The sequence below is a fragment of the Coccinella septempunctata genome, chromosome 1 (genome assembly GCF_907165205.1).
Source record: "Coccinella septempunctata chromosome 1, icCocSept1.1, whole genome shotgun sequence".
Lineage (NCBI taxonomy): Eukaryota > Metazoa > Arthropoda > Insecta > Coleoptera > Coccinellidae > Coccinella > Coccinella septempunctata.
In genome coordinates, this window is record NC_058189.1 from 70979790 (window position 1) to 71004315 (window position 24526).

The 24526-nt window shown below is 35.4% G+C and overlaps 3 protein-coding genes across 10 annotated transcripts in view; 2 read left to right on the forward strand and 1 right to left on the reverse strand.

Annotated features, from left to right (window-relative positions):
• Positions 1-10816, forward strand: part of LOC123315070 (alpha-catulin) — a 35742-nt gene extending 24926 nt beyond the window's left edge. For 3 of the 6 annotated variants that reach the window (XM_044900629.1, XM_044900637.1, XM_044900645.1), the window contains 5 exons: positions 10-288; positions 4408-4563; positions 5195-5371; positions 5534-5740; positions 8261-10816. In XM_044900629.1, coding sequence (XP_044756564.1) covers positions 10-288; positions 4408-4563; positions 5195-5371; positions 5534-5740; positions 8261-8395 — 954 coding nt within the window. In that variant the 3' untranslated portion in view covers positions 8396-10816. Of the gene's footprint in view, positions 1-9; positions 289-4407; positions 4564-5194; positions 5372-5533; positions 5741-6088; positions 6353-6612; positions 6846-8260 lie in introns of those variants that run through there. The other 3 variants (XM_044900653.1, XR_006537907.1, XM_044900658.1) reach the window with 3 other exon arrangements.
• Positions 10817-11354: 538 nt separating this feature from the next.
• LOC123310347 (leucine-rich repeat-containing protein 15-like) lies at positions 11355-13096 on the forward strand. 2 transcript variants are annotated; one of them, XM_044893815.1, is made up of 3 exons: positions 11355-11509; positions 12099-12382; positions 12512-13096. In XM_044893815.1, coding segments are annotated over exons 1-3 (816 nt in total). In that variant the 5' UTR covers positions 11355-11507; the 3' UTR covers positions 13042-13096. The 2 variants fall into 2 exon arrangements, with proteins under 2 accessions (XP_044749750.1, XP_044749755.1); XM_044893820.1 differs by having other exon boundaries at positions 11365-11500.
• Positions 13097-13396: 300 nt separating this feature from the next.
• Positions 13397-24526, reverse strand: part of LOC123322896 (limbic system-associated membrane protein-like) — a 127303-nt gene continuing 116173 nt past the window's right edge. For both annotated transcript variants that reach the window (XM_044910978.1, XM_044910977.1), the window contains exons 6-11: positions 21986-22083; positions 16950-17124; positions 16548-16753; positions 16020-16278; positions 15790-15837; positions 13397-15379 (exon numbers count right to left, since the gene is read on the reverse strand). In XM_044910978.1, the coding sequence (XP_044766913.1) occupies positions 15267-15379; positions 15790-15837; positions 16020-16278; positions 16548-16753; positions 16950-17124; positions 21986-22083 (899 nt within the window). In that variant the 3' untranslated portion in view covers positions 13397-15266. The remainder of the gene's footprint in view (positions 15380-15789; positions 15838-16019; positions 16279-16547; positions 16754-16949; positions 17125-21985; positions 22084-24526) is intronic.

Consider the following 24526-nt stretch of genomic DNA (forward strand, 5'->3'; position numbering starts at 1 on the left):
TCATTTCAGGTCTGTAAATTGCTTCGGCACGTCGCAGTATCGGAGACGCTACAAATTTCCGCCAAGTTCACAGAAATCAATCTGAGGGTTTATGGGCCTCAGGTTATCACTGCAGCCAAAACGCTGGCCGCGTATCCGGGCAGCAAGATTGCCCAGGAGAATCTGGAAGTTTTCGCCGATATGTACCAATGGCTGGTGTCGGACGTTACTACCATAGTTAAGGATGTGTTGGAGACTAGTCAGGGTAAGCCGGAGAAGCAGGTTTATATGTCACTGCCAAGACCTGGGGTGAGTTTTCGATGCATTTAAACTTTTACATTATTGTTGAAATTTATTCTACAACACAGAAAAAAACAGCAAAGACATGATCGTCGATGATTTTGAAGTAGGAAGCCTTTTTTCCGATCCGAAAGTAATTTATACAGGGTCAGTCTTCGACTCTCACAGATATTTTACCAGAAGATTCTTGAGGTCAAAAGAAACACTTTTTTCCATACTATTTTTTCCGAATCGGCTCTGATATACAGATATAGCCGTTTGGAGCTTTCATAATGAGCTGTGCCACACCTGGAAAAACAGAATTACCTTCAGAATAACAAGCTAAATCTTTGACACTACAGATTTTTTAATTTTTGAACATCAAATTACTCGAAAACGGCACGAGTGAATATGAAGAATACTTTTATTTTACGAAACGTTCAAATATTCATTAAATATAGCGTCCAACTCAATATACACTGCGCAAAAAAATTAACGCACATCTCAATTTTAATGAAAGTTAACTCTACATTGACTTTATAACTTATTTTTTATGTTCTTTCGGAAAAGTTTTGAACGAAACAAGACACAATAAATGGAAGAAAAATTCAGGATTTCACCGAATCTAATGTGAAAGAAGAGAAATGAACAATTTTCAAAATATTGAAATGCTGATAAGTGATTTAATACTTGGTATTTCCACCCCTTGCGTTAATTACAGCTCGGCAACGACGGTTCATACTCAAAATGAGTGATCTTAAAATGTTCTGATCTAATATCCTTCCCAGATTTCTCCGACTTGGATTCCTAAGTCATTAAGAGTAGCTGGATGATTTTCTGAACTTCTCAGCCTTCTATTGAGGTTGTCCCAAACCTGCTCAATCGGGTTGAGATCTGGACTTCTTGCTGGCCATTCCATTCGAGAGACTTCAACCTCTTCAAGGTACTCCTGAACGATGCGCGCACGATGGGGTCTGGCATTATCGTCCATAAAAATGAAATTTTCACCAATGTATGGGGCAAATGGCACTACATGCTCTTCAAGAATGTTCCTTATATACTTATCAGCAATCATAGCTCCATTATCAACGACCACTGTGCGAGCAGTCAAAGATATTCCACCCCATACCATAATCGATCCTCCCCCGAAACCAGTAGTATTCAGGAAATTGCACTGAGCATATCTTTCATGTGGACGTCTGTATACAAGGGTAGAGGCAGAATCTAGACTCATCTGTGAAGAGAACTCCTTCCCAATCGGCCTCTTCCCAATGGATATGCTCTCTCGCAAAATCCAAACGCGCCCTTCGATGGGCTGGGGTAAGAGCTGGGCCTCTTGCCGCGACACGAGGCCTTAAATCATATTCTCTGAGGCGATTTCTCATTGTCTGAGTGCTAATTTGCACCTCATGAGTTTGCTCAAGCTGAATTTGAAGGAGGCGAGCGGTTGCAAACCGTTGTCTCAACGAAGAAACTCTCAAGTAACGTTCTTGATTGGCAGTTGTTACCCGTGGTCTACCCTGTCCTGGTCTTCGGACATTCATACCTGTCTCCCTGAATCGCTGCAACATTCTGGACACACTTGTATGGGAAACTCCAAACCTTTCTGCAATTCTTGTGTATGTCCACCCTTCTTCTCGCAAAACTACCGCTTCGGCACATTCCTCTTGGGTCAAATTGCGTATTTCGCGTTGCATATCGATCGAGTGTAGAAAATCAAACGAAAGAAAAACTATTGATCACAAGAATTGATCGAGAACAACTGATTTTAGAATGGAGCATTCAAACATTCAAAATCTGATAATATCATATTTTTTTATTCCTGCTGGGGAAAAACATCTGTATTGAAGAAAACCGTTGAAAGTGGATAACATATGCATGCATAATTCTGATAAAAATAATTATCATTGGGAACACCTTCAGTTGTAGAATAAATTTGAATTTTCCATAATGTGCGTCAATTTTTTTGCGCAGTGTATTAGTCCCCCAAATTCCAAATTCTTTGGCTTCTAGGAACCGTCCTACAACGGGTGGTTTCTCAACGTGTATCACAACCATTTAAAATTCGTTAATATCCCTTATTTCGAAAACTCCCACCCAACTTAAATTTAGTGGCACATCGATATTTTCCATCAGGATTCAGGAAATTGAGCCCATCTCCCTCCACCACCTCAACTCATCCATTTCTTGGCCACTCCTATCCCAACATCTTGTTGATTACGTGCTTTCCTCTACGAACAACAACATAGCCATTTGTTCTGGCTGCAGGCCAATCGGGAATTATTCATAAGCGTCGCCAAGAGTCCTGCCGCCACTCCTGGATAGCTTCGCGCAGGGATCCATTTCCAGCATTTTATCCAATGCTATTGTAGACGCCGGCTCTAACTTCGCAAGACGTGTGTTTACTCGAGAGACGAAAAATTCATGAGAAATAATCATGTTTTTGTGGCAGAAACGACCGACCCCGGCCTCAGCGACGACGGTAACGTTCTTAGTTTTTCAATTGAAATAATTGCTTAATTCGATGATTCTTGATGCAAAATTATCATGAACCCATAAGGGCTGTATTTATTTTCTTTATTTATGGAGTCTCAAAAAAAAAATACATATTTTGCTACAAATAGGGAGCATTTCCATGAGCATAAGATAAAAGTTTTATATGTTCTTGTAAATTTAAGGATGATACCATTCTCTTTTTAATATTTGGTTGTAGGATTCAGATAATTTTTAGCTCTGAATTCAAAGTTTTTCACATTTTAACTATTTTTAATGAAGATTAATCGAGAAATATACTAATTATATGAATAATACATTCTGTTATATTATCCTATTGTTTTTTTCTGGCATATAACATTTGATCGTGAATGAGGCAATAATGAATTGTCATTTTTATACAGGGTACAAATATTTCAACAGTAGATTCTTGAGGTCGAAAGAAACACTTCGTTCCCATACCATTTCTTCCGAATCTTTTCGGTTTAAAAGATACAGGCTGTTGAAAAACCATATAAAAATGTTATTTTTCTCAAAAGGTTTTATAGAATGAAATGAATTTCGGGATATATTTTTTCATTAATTCGATGAAGCTTCTTCGAAAACAAGATATCACACACGTCTTCCAGTTTTCTCATTATGATCGTCACGTACCATATAAATACCAAAAATTTAAAGAACACAGCTCTTGAAAGTAAGTTGAACGCTTTCTAATGAATGAACGTTTTGTAAAATAAAAGTATACCTCATATTTACTAGTATAATGTGTCGTTTCAGAGTAAATGGATGTTCAAAAATAAAAAAAATTCTGTGAAAATTGATTACTTTAGCTGAATACAACTCTGTTTAAAAGATCCACAGATATTCTGAAGGTAATTTTGTTTCTCCAGGGGTGGCATAGCTCATTATGAAAACTTAAAATGGCTATATATTTTTATCAAGGCCGAATTAGAAAAAATGGTATAGGAAAAAACTGTTTCTTTTGGTCTCGAAGATCTATTGTTGAAATATTTGTATGAGTCAAAGACTCACCCTGTATAGTATTGTGGGGGTTGTCGCGATGTATATTTTTTTAGGGTCGATTTTAAAATGAAATGATTTGTGGATTGAATAAACACTTATTGTTGCATATTGTTAAGTTGAATCTTCTTTATGTATAAACGGAAGATTTGAGCTTCAAATTTCTTCAGATTACTAGAACTTCTTGTGAATCGAAGTGGAAAAGAATGAACTGGGTATGAAATAAGAATGAAATTGTTGACCGTACTCTTTGGAGTAAAATAAAAATGAAACTTGTGTATTATCCAGAAAGACAAGACGGCGCCACACTGTGATTTGGCACACACTGCACACAAAGTTGAAAATCTTGGCAGCAATTCGGGGTGAAATACAAAAACGAAAATTCATTGCTTGAGAGGGTTTTTCGGACAGGAATTGGGCACAATGAGATATTGTTTATATTCTGTGCCGCATTGCTGCAGAATTGTACACGACTACTTTTTGCTACATCAACTGAAAATAAATGAACTTAGAAATAAAAGTTTAACGTTCTGGTCGATTCTTCACATCTTCGGAAACACTTTCTTGTTGTGTGAATGTCGCCTTTTACTTCGCTGATGGGTATAGAACGATATGAAAAACCGGAAAACTTTTCAGAAACACGGAACAACTTCGAAGCCAGTGAAATCGGTCCGTTTGGATGTGGATGAACAGGAGAAGATTGCGAAATCGGGATTGGAGATGAAGTTGATAACGAATGAGATGGATGCCGAGACGGATAAGTGGCAGGAAAGTAATACCGCACAAGTGGAGGTGAGATTCTATTTCTTAAATTAGATGGAGCAAGAGGAATGCGATTTTGAAATTGCTACGAAAAATGCATTTCAAATTTTATCCGAATCAAAATTCATGTAACAATTTTGCTGATTCTGAAACTAGAATAAAACGCCAGTAAGATATATAATAACTTATGCATAATTGCTAGAGAACTCTGAAGCATTTTCTGTCTGATTTCTTGGTTTATTAGTAGTGGTGCAGTTTTTCGTTGGTATATTCATTTTTTAATGTACTATTTTTTTATGAGACGTTCTTTGCACCACCTGAAAAAACTCTGCATTCTCAAATAACTCTTTGTTTAACATACTTCTTACGAATAATGAGAATTGCACAAGTACCCAATCAATAGTACCTTGCTCAATAAACGGTTCATTTTGAGGTGCCATGAAGATGGTTCAGAATTTTTGACACAAATAGTTCGAAAGTGAAGTTATCTAAGAGTTATAAAATGTTTTGCAAAACAGCGCTTCTTAAAAAAGACCAAAGTGTTGATTATTTTCTTTCATATTAAAAATGATGAATGAGATAACTTTTCAAGAATCTCTCTGAGTTCGCCTCTGAAAGTTTCCTCCCTAAATTGAGTATATCCGAGGTATTTCATTTCAAGGAGAACAACGATATCGTTAAGAGAGCGAAAAACATGTCAGCAATGGCTTTTTCGATGTATCAGTTTACGAAAGGCGAGGGTGAGCTGAAAACAACACAGGATCTGTTCACACAGGCCGAGTATTTCGCTGAGGAAGCTAATAGGCTATATAAAGTCATCAGGCAGTTCAGCTATCAGGTGAGAACTTATCAAATTTCCCTTCTCCTCCTATTTCTCATCTTTAGTTTCAAATCTATCGCAAGAATTCCATCATATGGTTCAAAGGAAAATTATGATTATATTTTTTCGAATTTTATGAGATGGAATTCCTTCATGAACGAATTTCTTACATTATTACAGGTTCCTGGAGGATCGAATAAAAAAGAACTCTTGGAAAACCTGGATAAGGTGCCCACTTTCGTGCAAAGGCTTCAGTTCACCGTAAAGGATCACACAGTTGGTAAGGCTGCAACCTTTACGAAAGTGGATAACGTGATTCAGGAAACGAAGAATCTTATGAACGTTATATCTAAGGTTGTTACAACTTGTTTCGAATGTGCTACAAAGGTAAGAAAATGAAGGAACTCGAGTTAATTCGAAATATTTTTCTCACTTCTAGATTCTGTAGTAAACGATGTAGAAATTCTATATTATCTTCTATCTACATTTCCTGTGACTTGAATAATGCAAATTTTTCCACCAAGAATTTCATATGATGAAAATTATACCTGCATTCATCTGACCTCCTGTCCCTTATGCTATAATCTATTATACAATCTCTATGAAATTGAAGGTCAGACGATCCGAATATGTCTTATTCGAAATGTTTGCATTTTTCCAAGTCCCATTTCACTTTCACACTCTACCCAACCATCGCTTACTCGTAGATACAATTCTCCACTTCACTTAATTTAGATGAACATTTCCACTTTGTGTAGTATAAAATAAGGATGCCGAGAAGGGTCAGAATACCTTGTGCTCCTGTGGAAGGTCCGCTACCGAACCAACTGAGTCCACAAGCGTTACAACGTCTAGCCAATAGCTATTCCACACTCCCAAGATAACAACAGCAGGGGGTATCTCTTATCTTACAGACTCTAAAACTAACTCGAAATTAACCCTAGTACAATGGAAAACTGAACAAACTAACACAACTCAGATAATACCGTTTTATAAGAGTAGGGGAGAGTTCCTTTGAATCGGACGGCCCATGAACCGGACACTACAGTTTTCTACTACACTCGATAGTAATTCAGAATCCTTTACGTAAATCCTATTTTTGCAACATCGATCGATATCTCTTGGAAAATGGCCGACCCTGTGGCTCGCGCCTTGTTGCAAAAATGGGATTTACGTAAAGGGTGCTAAATTACCATCGAGTGTAGTAGAAAACTGTAGCGTCCGGTTCATGGGCCGTCCGATTCAAAGGAACTCTCCCCTACATTGATTGAACTAAAATGACAAAGGTCTAATCCCATGTTGTTCTTCTCTTCTTTTTGCAGTATTATATTCCTACAGCTGACGAAGAGTTTAAAAATTTTGACAAGGCATGTGGAAAAAAAATCATTCGTAGCTGCCAAAATTGTATCTAGTAGTATTGCTGTGTAACATGCTCGATCCAGGATCTTTGTAAAATTCATGAGGTGTTCTCGTGAAAGCAGCAGATTAAATTGATCGATTCATCTCTGAATTTTACAAGGTGATTCCGCAGAGGTATAAAGCAAAGCAACAACCAAAACTGAAAAAGATGTATTGCGAATTTCAAGGATCACAAGTATGAATGGAGCAAAATGTGAAACTCACTCAAATGCCTATTTTCAATTTTCCCCTGAAACAACGTGCCTATCTAAACCACAGCTCTCCTTGCTTATGTAGTTAGTTTCTTTTCCTCATAACGAGCTAAACAATATATTCCGCTTCTTTCCAACTTCTTGTTGCTTTACTTTGCTTATCTAGATCTAGCACTTGGTAGTTTTTAGTTTTTCTATGAGTGGGCATAACAAGGGGTTCCTTCCCAATGTTTTTCTATCAACAAATGACCTTGTTGTGACCATCATTCTATATCAGATGGGCTCAAACCTGTTTGTTAGAAATAGATGCTAGAGAATGTCTTGCTGTTTGATACAAGGATATAGAAACATAAAAAAGATCATTAAAAGGATCTCGTTTTTTATAATTAATTGTAGCCACAGTTATCAAAAATTGAAAAAATATTGAATTGAACATTTTAGAATGATTCAGTTGATAAGTGATTAGGAGAAGAAAACGTATTTGGCTCATCTGATATAACTCACTTGGGTTGGGTGAATTTTTCGTGAAGCTAAAATATTTTATTCGTGAAAATTCCGATAACCTGAATCGGAAAACCTTGTCCAAATCATTTGGTTCAAAGGCTATTCTATCTAAACGAAGCAGCAACTGAAGTAGGACAGCTGAAAAATGAGTCATTGCAACTTCCTACCACATTACTACATTGTACAGGGTGTGAATGTAAGAGAACCAGAAGTTTCCCCTTTTGGCAAAGAATTCGAGAATAGTAAAGGACTCACAAAGATTTCCTTGATGCTGGATGGATTATTAGATGAACCAGGACCTCTTTGCCATAGGAATACCTATCACCATTTTATGAAATAACCTTTTTTTGAATTCTAGCTATAAATTCGACGTTTCTTCGCTCCTGTTGGATTTTTTTCCAGCCCTGTGCTTATTCTATACGTAACTGGCTGATGGTTTTTCGACTGCTCTTTTAATGTTCTACAGGGTGTGAATATAAGCAAATATTTTCCGTTTTTTAGCTAAAAATGGAAGGAACTGAAATTTTTGGCTGTCTTACATTCACAACCTGTTCAGTAAGAAGGGATTGAAAAAATATCCTGCTCTAGTGGCATACACGTCAAGGTTCATATGATGTTAAACTTTCTTAGCAGTCCCGCTCATTTGCTGCTTAGTTTATTACGGAAAAATTCACTGTTTTCAATAAGGGACACTGCTTCTGTCTTTGTGATCATCTAGAACGTGGAAAGTAATGTATCCGTTTAGACTTGTCATCCTCAAATGTCATTTCTTGACTTTTTCCATTGTTTTTAGTACAAGCTGGAATTCAGAGGTTGCGGGACAGCTGGGGGCAGAGGTGCTGGCGCAGAGGGGGGTTCTTTGGGCAGCGGAGCCACCTCTGGAGATACCAAGGTTGGAGGAGCTTCAGGCTCGGACCAATCCTTATGACAGTTGGGGATGTCCCGGCGCAACAAGGGAGACTCGAGAAGGACTCGAGTCTCATTCTTGCTGTTCTAGGACAACTTTTATCTTTTCATTCTTCAGTTTTTACCAAAGACGCTGTGCTTCAATATATGACAATTCCGCAGTTTTGCGGAGGTTTTTATAAATAGATTTAGGTATGTTATCTATGCTCTGATGGAGAACAACGGAGTTTTGGAGATCCTTATAGGAAAATCTGCTTCGATTATTTGCATTTTCAAATTTTGTACCTATTTCTTCGATCAGTTCTTTTCACGTTATCCCAAAATCAAAGATTCAATCGACTTACTTATTGTTCAAAGTTCTTCTCGAATATCATTCGAGATTTTCCCGAATATTTACCTTCTCCTTTCTATTTGAAACAAGCGTTGTTAGATGTGAATATGTTAAATTAGGATTGCTCAACTGTATTCCATACTTTAGATAGAAATGATACATTCAAGGCCGTGAAAGTTTTCGATCAGAGCATTTGGGACAACGCATGGGCTTCCATGCAAAGATTTACTTAGGTTTCAATAGAATTTAGATGCGTTTTTGCGGGTTTTAAAACGTTACTTGTAGTAGTTACTCGTTTCGAAATACACCAAAGATTCCAAGTACTAATTCCTATTAGGTATCAAACTCTGTACCTAAAATGACCGGATTGCTTAATTATTTTTGATAATAGATTTCGTCGATCGATTCCGATAAAAGTTTGCATCGTTTTTGCTCATGCATTTTCTCGTTTAATTTCGATGGGGCTGAAACGCATCATATTCACTTCCAAGGAAGATGCATTCCGTGTGTTAATATTAAGCTTCATGTAATTCTGTGTAGGCGTAACAAATTTTATTATTCTTTTAAGATAAATTGATGTTAAATGCGAGAGAAAAACGTATTTCAAGTCACGGGTGGTTTTTTCTATTTTAGTGCCAAAAACGACGAATATTATCATAATTAGAGTTTATGTATATCGATTTCCTTTACATAACCATGAATATTTAGGTAGTTCGATTATTCTCAATCATTCCAAGCACATTTTGAAATGTTTCATTTCCCCCAGATTAACTTTAGGTAATAAATCTTTTTACGCATAAATATATTTAGCTTTGATTAACTTTGAGGTACGTTTTTACATATTTGAATATGGTTAAAATTATTCTTGGTGAATGAGCTTTAAAACTGGTAGAATAGCAATTTTGAACTTGACGCGGAGGAACAAATAATAATTTTTTAAATTTTCAATATACCTAAACTTGCTCTGACGTAAAAAGTAATTTCAGTAATTTAAAGAATAGACAGTAGAAAAGTTTTGATTTATAACCCCTTATTCACCCTATGCGATTCTGAGATAACTTCTTAGTCACCTCCACTATTAATTAGTATTTCAGCATCAAGAATACATCGATTTCTGAATGATAGAATTCGGAATAATCGATGGTGTTTATATTAATTAGAAGAAAAAATTTCGGATGAATAGTAATCAGAAAATAAAAACAAAACAGGTTGCTAGTACAATCATTGAATTGAATATTTAAACTTCCATACGATACTTTTTACTCATTCCTTGGAATTATGTACATATTTATATCTTTATAGCATTTTTATAACCGAAATGTTGATACTTATAGTGTTTTCGCCAATGTAGGTCGAATTCCCCTTTTACCGCGAGCGTTGTTATGTTAAAGATGAATTTGTTTTTTGTTGATTCGGAAATGTACCCGAAAATATTATTTTAACAGATGTTTGTTGTTCGAATCGCAACCAAAATATACTTTGAACTCTCGTTATTTCACTATTATTATAGGACGATATGGTATAATTCGTAATTCCTACATGTTGAAATACATGTGCGACTGTAATGTTCTAATTTTAAACAGATAATCGATATGTTGGCGAGTTTTTTGAAGATGTTACAGTTTTGTGCCTGTAAACATTATAATGACATAAATAGAGACTATTATAATACAAAGAGCTACAATAGAGTTTAGCGTTATAAGGGAATGCAGACTGAATCTCTTTATTTCTTCATTTATTCCAACTCAAAAGCAACAGAAGTGAGAATTTCGTACACTTTGAGTACAAAGGATATTTTAACCAATAAAATCTGAATTGATGGAAATAGAGATATCCAGCCAGCATTTCAAACTGAAATCCTCGATACCAAAGTAATTCATACATAGATTCATTGATGTATATTTTAGAGAAATAACTATAATATTTTCATGGCTGCTAGTTTAGATTTTATACCTTTGAATTATATAGTCATTGTTGAATTACCGTAAAATACCGGAACCTGAGATTGTTGGTGTCTTGAAAATGTTTATGAGAGGTCTAGATGTCTTGAATGAAATATTATATACTTTATATTGTGCATATTGTGTTTTAATTAAATTGAATAATAAGCAATTTCTGAAATTTTCTTTTCCACCTGTGCTCCTCTATGGGCCCAAGGTTAGCAGTGAAAACCTACTACTTTGAAATCAACAAAACATTTCGTACAAAAGGGATGAAGAGTAGTGAAGTTATTAAAAGTATTCACTTTTATAAAAGCACTCGGTTGGCCATGGAAATTTGAAACATTCCACACTGTTTAGTACGGAAATATGAGGTCATGACGCTTGTCAAAACATTTTTTTGGTTTTAAATCAGCGTTCTACGTAAAAGTCTCAGTAATAACGTATTTCTTGCAATGTGAATTTTCGTCAGATAGTAAATGACTTCGAAAATCTGCGATGAACACAATTACCACGTTCATACAAACTGATTGAAAAGATTCCTAATCTATTTATTTGCATGCAAAGGACAAGAGATAAGTTGAATTTGTTTTTGCTGTGGAAAAAAATTAAACAAAATAGGCACACAAAAGTTCGAGAATAGAGTGAAATCTCGATAGAGATTTTCCATTCTTAACCTCTCACTTGAGTTCGACGAATGCATAATTATTTTAATGATTCATAAACAAAATCAAAGGTTATCATTTTTATTCACTCATAATTTTGTGTAGAATATATCTTAAGTAGAGCAGCTATTTATTTGGTGCATAGCTCCGAACTTCCATTGTTGTTAGTTGTGATCGTATAAAATAGTAATTATCACCATGTGAGTTGCATCTATGAATAACTTTTTATATGAATTCTTTTCACTGAACGTTAATCGTGTAATAAATATGAAAATCATAACTTAAAATGGTTTGACCTAGTAAATATTCGCAGTGTTTACTTTGATTGCATGCAGATTATGATCGTCTTCAGTAGATTATTATTATTTAATCCATGATGAAAAAATGATGATGAAATCAATTTCTTTTCAAGTTATATATTTTCTGCCAGAAGTTTTCTTATGGAATTAAAATTAACCTCCTCAAGAAAAAAAAAACAAATAGTAAATAGTATGGGGAAATATAAGAACCAACACCGGATAATACTCAGAAGCTACTTCCAGTATTTAATTGGGGTCCTTCAATTCCAAGCGTTTTTCCATCGGAGGAGTTGTGTTACTCTGACGAGGTCAAATGAGACCGAAACCATAGTCAGCATCTGCTCTTTTTCGGTTGAATATTCTCCCTTTAGTTGTCTTATTGAAAATATTTATAGTGTTTTCACTCAATCTTCAATACTTTATTTTATTCATTTAAAAAATTATGCATTCTTTAAAAATTCGATTTCTGATCGATATTATTGCTGTCTAGGTGGCAGTTATCTGCAGGCTTTGTCTTTTTGACCTTAACCCTAGTACTGGGTGGACCTGTGCACATCCATATGCACCCAGAGGTAGCAATTGTGGACTACAATGGACCTTTACATCATGAAATTTTCCAAATAATTCGTGGAGTCGAAATACTCGAAATTATCAATAGCAACATAACAAGAATGGATGGAAATATGGTTTCGAAGCTGCCAAAGTTGAAGAAAATTGTATTCATCAATTGTACGGTTGACGTAGACGCTGTGGACATTGAGAATTTGTTCGAAGGTAAGATTTTCTCTGAATGGCCCGGATATGTTTTCATCTTATAGAGCTACTTCTAGGAGGGGAGTTCTGTAAAATTTAGCGAATCTATTATCTCAGTTTCCTTAATTTATTTTCTTTATTACGTTACAGGTGCAGTGAATCTTAGAGAATTCATTGCTAGACACATATACGCTAGAGAATTGCACCCAGAAATAATAAGAAAACTCCCAATAGAAGTTTATATCATGACGGACAATCATTTCCCAAAAATACCTGGTAATTTATTCAATGAAACCAAGCTGAGGGTGTTAGATTTAGCACGAAATCATCTCGAAACAATCGACGAAGCTGCTTTCAACGGACTCAATCTGTTGGAAAAACTCGATTTGTCAACCAACAAATTGACGAACCTTCCAGAAAACGCCTTGAAACCTTTGAAGGCTTTGAAAATCTTGATATTGAAGGAGAATAAGTTCACAAAATTCAATATAAAAAGTTTGGCCAACCTCCCAAGTTTGGTCGAATTGGATTTGAGTAGTAACCCATTGCAAGAGGTGGATTTGGATGGTGTGGAAAAATTTACTCCCAATTTAAGAAGCATCGATATTTCTGGATCTTCCCTAACTGAAAACCAGCTTAAGGATTTGAAGACCATGTATACAGGAATTCTGAAATTGTGAATAATTATTGGGTAAAGGATGTTTTTCCATGAAGATATTATATTTTTTGACAATTCTAACGAATTGAATATTCATATATCCTTCCAGAAAATGTATGTACCTACTCATAAAAAATATATTTGAGACCCACTAAAATAACACATATTATATTACGTTTTTCCAGGGTGTAACTAAGGATTGTTCATAGTCCATGAACATGAGGTTATATTTTTCAAGTTATAAAATTTTCTAATAATAAAGCAAAATTCAGGACTCATCAGTAAATAATTCATTTTTGATATTATGTAAAAAAAGCCCAGGCTTACCTGATGATTCGAATATATACCATTATGGTCCTGAAAATAAAACTCCCAAGTACAATATAAATATGGTTTATTAATATAATCTTCTTCTTGCCTTAATTACAACATATCTTGATGCCATCAAAGAAAATTGGAACAGAAGTGAATAGTGGTAGTTTCAGTCAGAACATTGAAATGTCTTAAAATTAACGTTCAGGGCATTTTCAAGATTTTAATGTTTATGGGCCGATTGTATCGTTGGAGCATTTAAGTGTTTAGTGGTTCATCATTGAGACGTCAGACTCAAACGGTGCAATCGGCTCTTAAACAAGCCAAGCTAAAGTAAGTTCACAGAACTGCGATGAAAATCAAATGTGGGGAAAAAATTTGAAGAGATATATAGATTTTAAAATAATTGGAATGTACAAGGATGATGTTGCATGCAAGTCAATCAGACATGCACACAAGAATATAAAAAATCACAGGGTGTCTCGAAAACCAACAACAGGTGGTATAATCAACTAACATTAAACAATAGGTATGATTATCATTTATGGTATCACGACACTTATAAGCTGCTTAAATTTGTAATATAGTAAAAATAATTTCTTCTAGCCAATACAGAAGTTTTTCATTCAAGGTCCCATCCATTACATTTCTCTCACTTCCATACACATCAAACATAGACCTCTCTTTCTTTTGAAATTTTAATGCTCTTAATTCTCAATACATTTATTTATTTACAGTAGTGTCCGTTGGACAGAATAGATATAGAAATATTCCCAAAGCTTTTTTACTACATGTTATATATTTACATAAAGTTAGCATGTAGACGAGTACGTATATGTGGCAGGTTTACGGGGATTGAGGTGTCTTTAATCGAAGAAAGCCATTCTTGTTCCTCAGACAAACATCTTGAATTATATCCGAATTCCACGATAAAAAGTTTTAGTTTTTCTTTCATAACTGACATTGATTAATGATACTTATTATGTGTATGTATCTATGTAAAAAAGTGAATAATAAAAGTTTTTATCGAAAGATGCGAAATATTAAGAGATATTGCGTGAGGAGGAAAAAAAAATACGATTCTATCAAAGGATGGCTGAGAAACAAGAACGATCAAAACATTATAATAACACTGTAGTAATGGAGGTTATTTGGACCCTTTGACAAAAACATTATGGGCAACGAAATAATGTTAAAACACCTTCCTTTCATCATTCGACGAATTTAGATAATACTTAAGCGTATTCTTCCCATCACACTCGAATAAAGTCACTCTGCATACTCGGTGTCCTAACATCTGTCAAATATAAACTATTCTTCCGGAAGTTGATTGGACTCTTCAATGCTCAACGACGAATAATTCAGATTGCATGATCAATATGATGAGTTAAATAGGTACATATATTATTTCAATCTGGGCATTGAAAAGCCATCAACTGGAAAATGAAATTGGATATTACACAGTATCAGCTAGAACATCAAACAGTCAAATTGCTTTAATCACATGAGTAACTAGTTTGGATGAACCAGTTTTATACAAATTATGGAATACCTAGCTGCTACCTACGAACAGAAAACCGAATGTGGGCTGCCGTGAGATTGAATTTTTTATTGCTGATGAATTTTTAATGATAATGCGAAATAAGTATGGTAATGATCGAACTGATAAAGAACTTATATAGAAAAATATTTGACAATTTCGCAGATTGAAAGTAATATTTCTCATCAATTTTATTATGTGAAATTTTCGAACGAATACCTCGTCAGCACCCACGCATATGAACTAATAAGAACACCGATAGCCACCGTGTAGGTTAAGCATAAAATTACCGCATATACTGCAGTATTTTTATGCAGAGACATATACTTTTTGGTGTGTTCAACCTATCCAGTGAATTCGCAAGGGAGAAATTAACATGAGGAATAACGCAAAATTCATATTGAGGTGATGATTTTGAGCAGGATTCCGAAGAAATACAGGAATGCACACAAATCGACTCTGCTTGAGGATGAGTACATTGTTATTCCCATGTCTCGGATTTCGTTCTCTGAAAAAAAAATTTTTGCATTGCAAATATGATACCTACATCTAACTGTGACTCTCTATATTTGATATTTATATTGAACTAGTTCCAACATTTCGGATTATTCCCTCCTTATTGAATCATTTATAATATTGCCGCAATATCCATTTTCATGAGCATTTATGATGCCTCTTCATTGAATCATAAAACGGGATCTAAAGGACGTAACTGCCAGAATATCATCCTCGGAAGGATAATATCTATTTACTGGATATTATAGAAGTGATCTTTATGACGACATTAACCTACTGTTGAAATATACATATATAAAAGTCAAAGTCTCATACGAAAAATATATATTATTTTATTTTGTGATTGAAGGGAGCAGACAAATATTCAAATACTCAAGAAATAAGAGAGAGTAAGTTTCTTACCATTGTAAACATTTCTTGGTAGTTGAGGCCGTTCGGGGTATGACATATCTGAAAAAATATTTTACTCATGATACGTCCAAAGGAGAAAATAAATATGAAAAGAACATGGAAGGTTTGGTATGAATTTTTTGTGTTGCATTTTTTGTGTCAATTTTATAATTTCTGGCTACACTGCACTACAACCCAAATTTTCCCGAAGTTATGGAAAAAATTATCGGTTAATCACGTACCCAGATCTGTAGTTTGAAATGTGAAACTTTCGGAGAATGGGCTCCATCCGAATTTATTCCTAGCCTGCACTTTTGCCTCATAGTTCTGACCAGGATCTAAACCACGTATGATATAATTCATTGTCTGGACTCCCGTGGATTGTGAAGGGGTTGGTGCAGGCAGAATCACATCTCTCCAATCTGTTCTGCGATCAATGTACTGTCGTCCGTGACCATAGGTGGCTGTATTGTAGTTTACTGCATTGTAAGTCTTGTTTTCCTGTAAAATAGACGAGTTGAAGAAGAAAAAATGAAAGTATTCTAATTAAATTTGAAGTTTCTTCCTTAGATCACCTTGTGAATAACACTAATGTCTATGTCTTCGAAAGCTAGTTAAATTTGGGGATTTCTCTTTACATATCACGTTAATGAAAGAAAATATTTTTTTTCTTAGATTTTTTTCTATATGCACAGTATTTATGGTAGGCTTTCTCCAACAACTGGACCCTAATTCTCTCTCTTTTCGATGAGAAAACTCCAGGTACTTACTTTGCCGAAAAAGAGTTTCTTCTGACTCTGGTGATGAACAGGCTGTGGATGTCCATCTTCGGAAGTAGTCACCGAGTCAGGTAACCTTCTGAACAATAACTTGTATTCTTCGATTGGACTCAGTGACTGGATCACCCAGCTGATGTTGTAACTGTCTTTCCAGCTGCCTCTTGAGGGACTGTTGAATTTCGCAGCATTTGGTTTACCTTCGGAATGAAAATGTACAGGTATTGAATTGTCATGGATTTAGAGAAATTGAATATTGGAACATTGAGTTGCCAAGACACCATCATTCCTTTGAGGGTCAAAGAAAGTGGAGCGAGAGATTTATTTCTACTCTGTCTTATAGGAAATGTAACAGATTTTACAAATTCTACACTGGATCCATCAAATATTATTTACCTGTGAGTTGAACGCTCTTTCTCGTTTTTCCTAATTGATTGTCAGCAACACAAGTGTAATTTCCGAAATCTGATTTATGTACTTTTCGAATGAATAGTGTATGCCTCGAACCACGTGATTCCATTATTCTGCTTTCGGTTGTATCGAGCTGCATAGTGTCTCTGTACCATAAAACCTGAAAAAATCGAAGGATTCTTCAGTATATTTCGTGCGTTTTCATCAGAAAAATATTTTTTTTTATTCTTCCCAGTTTTCACACATTTTAGATATGACATCGTTAAGCAATATGGAAGTTCAGGAAGCTGCCGTTTTGTTTTTGAAATTCTAAAGCTGAGGTCAAATATTGACTTACTCGACGACGAATGTTGTTATGTTATATACCTAGCTTTTAATTTTAGAACTGTTCATATTCATAGAGATAGAAGGAGGCTATTGAGATTATGGTTCTTACACTTTCGGTTTGTACGCAGGAACACTTACTTTTGTCCTCTGGAATTCAACTTGAAAGAGAATATGATGGAGCATTATAAAAGCGGCGACTGAAAACTCAATTTTCCTTAATTGAACCCGGGTAGAGTTTAGCGGTTAGATTCAAATTTGAGTTTCTGAGTTCATAACGGGAATATTCAATTAATATTTCTCAGAAGTTGTCAGGAAAACAAGAGGAAATTATCTCATTTCATCCGGCAGAAAGATGCTCTAGGCGAAGGGCTCGCCTTCATTATATTATTGGAAGTATCATTAATTAATTTGCTCACATTATTCTCTGAGAGCACGAAAGCTTAACGTAATGAGTCGATTGGGACTACCCCTCACTTCTTCTTTAATTCTCTGGACCAAAAAGTGTCTTCTTCAGGATAACGGTTTAATTTTCACTTAATAAGGCTAAGACTCACGGTATTCATCGATAAAAAGATCTGAACAGTAGATAATTGATATTTGTTTCGGTTTTATCTATTCATTTTTTGTTTGTGATGTCAGATCAAGAAGATTAAGAACATTTTAGGTAGGTACATGAATAAAATGAGGGAGTAAATAAAACTATATAAAAGGTTTTTTCTTCTAGATGGAACCCTTTCCTGGTGTTTTTAGTTGACAACTGTATGATTCATATCAAAGATATGAATGATTACGGTTATCTGACACAATAATTGTTAGTTAATATACCTATAAACAAGGGAAGAAATGTATCGTTCAACTAGTTACCTGTTCGAAATGATAACTTTATTCCTCAAATAGACAAAAGGACTAAACTGCTAATGTAAGTAATTCTTTTGTTGGTTCCACACCAGTTATATTAGAGCCGAGGAAAATGAGTTATGTTGATCATGTATGTTGTACGAGCAGCCTGGTATACTTATGTTTCTTCAATACCGAGATATATTACTCTAATTTCATATTTATTTAAATTGAACGTAAAAATGAAAATCATTTAGGCAGCACTAAGAAAAAAGTGTAACCGAGGTAGAGAAGCAATTGAAATCAAAGAATCCCAATTGAATCTCCTCCACGATGTCACCTGATACGAATCCGGAATAATCTGGAAAGTTGTATCCGTCTAATCTCGACTCGAGTATCTCCCCCCAAATGAAAAACACTCAACTGATGCACAAAGCGGAAGGTTACGTCTCCGAACTACTCCAAATCTAGCAGGAACCACTCCAAGAAATGTCCCGAACTCTCGACTGTAATATTTCCCTTATTACGTCAACGAATATCGCAACTTCCCAAATATTGAGGGGTATTCTCGACAATTTCCAGCAACGTTCCATTTGTTTAGCTCCTATTCGAGATGCAATAAAGCATTCGTTCTATGGCTTGGGAAATTTAATTTTCAACAGAGGTATACCGACGATTCTTTTTCTTTTTTTATATGAAATCAACAGTATGAATGTTTCATGCTGCATAAGTCTCACGGAATTGAGGATATACCTACCTTCTGTATTTCCTCCATGGAAATTTCGCGTTTTATAACCTTCGAAATTGAACCACCAACCTATTTCATAATTCTTCCAAGTTTTCATAGCCGAAGGAAATTAATTTCTTAATAGGTTGATGATGCTATTTATGAAACTTATACATTCACGATTTCCATGAATCATGAGCCCAGGCTATTGAAAACCATCTTTTTCAGCATAGAACGAAGGGATGTCTGTCATGCTGCAATATTTTCTCCTCTCTACACGTCGGTCGTGGAAAAAAAATTCTCCCGGGTGTTATTCATAGTTCGTGCATTTCTTCATTTCGTTGGATTCTTAGTTAGAATGAACGCAAGCCGTTGGGAAATCATTAGATACTGGTCTATAGAAACAGTGCCGTATTTTTGAGTGCGAGAGCGAGAACGTATTTGGAATAATTCATACTTTGGGGCATGAATAAAGATCGTTAGTGGCATCTTTTTGAACGGAGGTAGTTCGAAACTAATCATAATTGATTATATGAGGAATTGAAGAATTACCACAAGGCCTTTCGAAATCTGTTTGAACTAAAGGGCTAAAGAAATTGATCTTTGAGCACAAGGTGATCAATGTCTAGGGTTTTCCTGCAGACTTTCACTGCAGCGATGTTCGTCAATTGGACCTACGTTAAGGTTTTGTCAGAGTCAACACAGAGTCTACTTTGAAGAGCCTCAGCGTCTGGGCTCAAAGCGGTGATGAGTGTTTCACAAAAATCGAAAATTACTGCTCTCCGTTCTTGAGCAAGAACCAATTCATCATCTGTCGAATCAGAAAGTATGAGAGAATAATCTCCTCGAATCTGAGCAGAAACCATTTGAACAATGGACAATAGTAACTGATAGGAAGGGATTTAATTGGCCAGAGCGAGACATAGGGAACGGATTAATTCTAGGAACATGAGAATAATGGCATTAGGAAACGTGATTCAATCGAGGTCGCATGCATACGGATTACACATCATCGTATTCCCATATGTTACAATCGCCATCCAATCTACAAGGAGTTACGGAAACTGGGGTTTATCAAAGAACATGGCCGTGATGTGTAAGACCTGGCTAATATTGGGACTTGCTGTAATTTTCCCTGGAAACTATCCAGTTCCGAAAATAATCAAATCTAGGTACTGATATTTGCCGTTCTGAAATTCCAGCAAATTAACTTCAGAATCAATGAGCCGACAATTTTTTCAATCCGTTTTGCATGTGAGATGTTTGATATCTTCAACCCTTTCTCAGTAAAAGTTCCCTAAATCCTATACTATTGAATTTAATTTGAAACATCCATAGATATCACAATTTTTAAAGGTCAGACCATTGATCAACAATGTTAGGTTTGAGCTCAAGAGATGAAAATGTGAATTATATGCTGCATGAAAGTTTTGCAACACCTTGAAAATTGTTCGAATTCAATACCTATTTGTCGAAGTTGATTAACAATGAAGGAATCTACACATTCAATAAGAAACGAAATTCTACTTACTCTATTTGTTGACAAAAAGTTATTCGATCAACACTGAAAACCTCCCCATAAACTTTTTTCAGTTGAGATGACATAAGAGTGGGTAGTTTGCTCCAAATTAATTCATAACCGCTCTTGCCTGTTATAGACGTTAGTGTTGAAGGAAAGCCGGCATTAAATAGACATAAATCTGCATAATATAGTGTCTTATCGCAGCGAATGCAACAGATTAAGAGGGTTAGAGGTACCAGAGCATGTGTGTAAAATTGCCGAGGGAGATTTCTCGGCAGAATGAGGACGAGAGCTCAATTTCAGAGGATCTTAAATGGGGTAATTATTGTGGTTGCATAAATGCCTGGAATTATAATCGAATCTACTGGGTGTTTGTATGCGAGTTGTACGAATATCGATACATAAGTTTTATTTATTTTGAGAGAAAATGTACAGTCTGAAAGACCTCACGGTTCAATATCAGATTTTCGTCGAATATCTGTCCCCCTTTGTTTGACTGCGGAAGTTTTTATTGTTCTGTATAAATATTTCGTTGTGAAATAATAGTTTGCAAGGAGGAAAATCAAACGTAGCTGCTCAGAAGATGGCCTCAATCCCAACATTTTATTGCTCAATCAGTAAATGCTATGTTTGCGGACTCATTCGATTAAGCCTCATTTTGTGTGTTTCCATGATGTTTCGCCAAAGTTTTATGAGCTGCCGAAATTGTAGGACACGTGTTTGTTTGTGCGTTCGCATTCTGAAATGGACTGAAACAAAAAATTTCTAATATCGTAATGTCAGTGTTAACGTCGGCTTCTAATTAACAACTGTTGCAAAGACATACAGGAGTTGCCCATGTAGCATTTACCATTTGCCGGTATCCCGTTAATGCATCCGAATTAAAGCGTATTAGCCTGTAATCTGGTTAACATTGCATAATATTAAAGGCGAAATATAATAATCCACTTAATCTTGGCACCAACCGAACACAATAAACCGCGGTTTGTCATGGTATGGCACTGCTACGTTCGTTTCTAGCAGAGGCGGATCCAGTGAGAACCAACAAATAATATCTGATCACCTCTATCTGAATATGGGTTATGATAGAAAAGATATTTCCATATTGTACCTACCTATTTTTGAAGCTGAGTTTATGGTCGAGCTCATTTTCAGCAACTGCGAAGTTCAACCGCTGTTATTATGGATCTTTTCGTTTCAAACACTATTACTGATGATGAGATTCGAGAAATAATAATTGCTCAAACTTTATAATAATGAAAAAGGGTCCATGGAAGCTATTGCTTTAACTGAATGATATATTGGCTTTGCCATTTCAACCCTTCACTGTAAAATACGCGAGTAATTTTCATCTTGTATTCAGAAACTTGCTGTCACGTTCATTAGAGGTAGAAGAGTTAATTTTGATTACCTATACTTATATCTTTAACCTGATATTTATTCTCCGAACATACTACAATATCCTACAAGTTAATGCAATTGTGGAACATAGAACGCATAAAAATTATTTATTATTTAATGAGCACGGAATGATACTCATTTCCAGCAAAAAATAATGGAATTTAAGGCACGATCATACATGTTATATGTAGACCAAGATTTACTCACCTCTGGTTGGCTTTCACCATGAACAATACACACTAACTGAGCCTCGAACCCTTCAGCTGAATGAACAATAGGACTTTCCACTGAAATTTCTGGAGGATCTGGAAAAAAAAAACAGGAATTAAACAAAATTTTTAGAATTCTAGTGAAGCTGACGAGTTCCTCCTTAAACCTTATTGAAAAATAAAAGCGAATTCATATATATTTTGGACTATTCTGTATATTAGATCAATCTACCTCCGAACCTCGTCTCCGAAACTCTCTCTTGCATATTGAATACAGCACTCGGATGTAGCAAACCTGCTCGAAAGCTCATGGAAATTGAAAATCCTTCAATTGCTGTTTGACAATATGTAACTTTGGGATGATTGAGTTGGTTGGGGAAATAGAATCAATAAGATCGAATGCTGATGGAACTTTCTAACCTTCAGTGAATTGAGTTCCGAACTTAACAATAAAAAATATTTGTTTGGCCCGCGAATCCATAGAGAATCTCTATAAACCTAGGCGACCCCGTATTTATTCAAAATTTTAAAGTGAAATTCCTAGTGGCTTTCCATTCGTATACATCGTCCTATCTTCGCGGAGATCTTGTTGTTTTAGGACTTCTCGGACCGTGGCTGCCATTTAATTTATATAACCTCACTTTAATACCTCGAATGCAGCGAATGCATTGACTGTAGCTCAAACCTAATGGGGTACGGAATCCTCGTAAGATAGATAGCTCCAGACTGGGAAACCAAGGGATCGAAGAGAGGGGATTAAGGGATTCTTGTCGATCTGGAAGGAATATTAATTACAAATGGAGATATATTCATAAATTAAACGACCTTCGTTCAGAATCTACCGCCTACCCTGTTTCGACTCACTAATCCTCTTCATGTTGAGCCTCAGATGAACTTGTTGTGTCGTCTGCAGTTTAATCTGTTCGATATAGATGACGCAAAGGGAGTCGTGAAGGAATATTAAAAAAAATCATGACCATTATATTCTACTATGGACTGAAAGATTGTGATTCTATTATATTATACTCAAATGACTACATGCAATCCAAAAAAATTGAGGAAAAATTGATTTTTCTGAATAAGTGAAAGCTAAAAACATGATAAAATATTATTTATCAGCTCTCAGGCTCCTTCAGAAAAAAGAGATAAAAAAAATTCCATAATTGAGAAATTGAAGTGAAGAATACAAGCTGATATTGAATAGAATATGATTCGAGCAAGAAGTTCGCTCAACCGATATGACAGTTCGTATATTTTACTTCAAATTCTTAATTAGCCTAATTAAATCTGGCATAGTGTAATGTATCTTTGTGCATCATGATTCCAGGCATTCTGTGTGAGCCTCAGAATTGCTAAAGCAGCGTACAAGCAGATAATGTTTCCTAAAGATCTCAGAGATCAAAACATTATAATATAAATCCACTGAACAACATTTCTCGTTGGAAATATCAGTTTTATTTCCAGATTTGCTAAAATTAAGAAACCTAGTAACGGATCGACGTGAATCCTATCTTTATCTATGTTAAAATATTGTATCGATCCAATAGAGTGGTCTGATATTTACTTGTTATACGATAAAGCGTATAGAGTAGACAGCCAGTTAAGAAGGAAGCTGTTCGCAAGGAAGCAACCTACGGGGAATCTAGTCAAATATTAGAAAAACGAAATGTAACGTTTTATGGCAAAATTCTATTCGCGTCCAACGCAGGAGGTCGAAACATAAAGTATTGATCAGCGAAAGGTTCACAAGGTGCGAGCTGGCGTGGTCATGCTGATTTTCAATTCAAATATTATTCGAGGTTTTTACGATCTTGCTTTCCGACAAGAATACTCTCACCTCATTTCTTTTTAAACGATCCCATTCTGGAATAAAGTTCTTGGGTTTTATGAGAGAGCGGAAATATTCAACAGAAGGTGGAGCTTGCTACATTTGATGCCATCCTTTCCATAAAAGTACTTAGGAATTCGGATGTCCAACAAACCTGATTAGTTTCTGCACAGACATCGCGAATATAAACCGCTTTCTGTCTGTTAGATATTGGTTGACAAAGAAGAGAGTAAAATGTCTAAAATTCAATATTCTGACACAGTTGTCTTTATAAGGGAGTAGAATGTAGATATTGTCCATTCTACGAGGGTCAAGGAACAATATAAACTGCAGAAAATGATTATTGAAAATAATTTGAAGAGAAAGAATTGAGTTAATAAAAGGGCATAATGAATAATAATGAATTTACATACGATGAACCTTCATGGTGCTCATTCTTCAGCTAACAAAATGAATATACTAAATCCTGGATAATGACCAGCAAATAGCTATCCAAATGAAGTTTTTATTTACCGTCAAAGTAGCAGCACGCAACTGAAAACTATTTTCTGAACGAATCTTCTACAAACATTTCATTAATTAGAAGAAAACTACAGGATATCTAAAAAAATTTTCCATTGAAGATGATGACCGATTGGGAAGGCCAGTGTCTATGTCAGTCCTCAAAAATATCGATGCAGTTCATGACATGATTTTATCAGACCATCGAAT

What these genes read in the sequence shown, in the direction of transcription:
- LOC123310347 (XM_044893815.1), top strand. An exon ending in CATTGAGAATTTGTTCGAAG is followed by an intron (nt 12,383 to 12,511) that starts GTAAGATTTTCT and finishes ATTACGTTACAG; the next exon opens with GTGCAGTGAATCTTAGAGAA.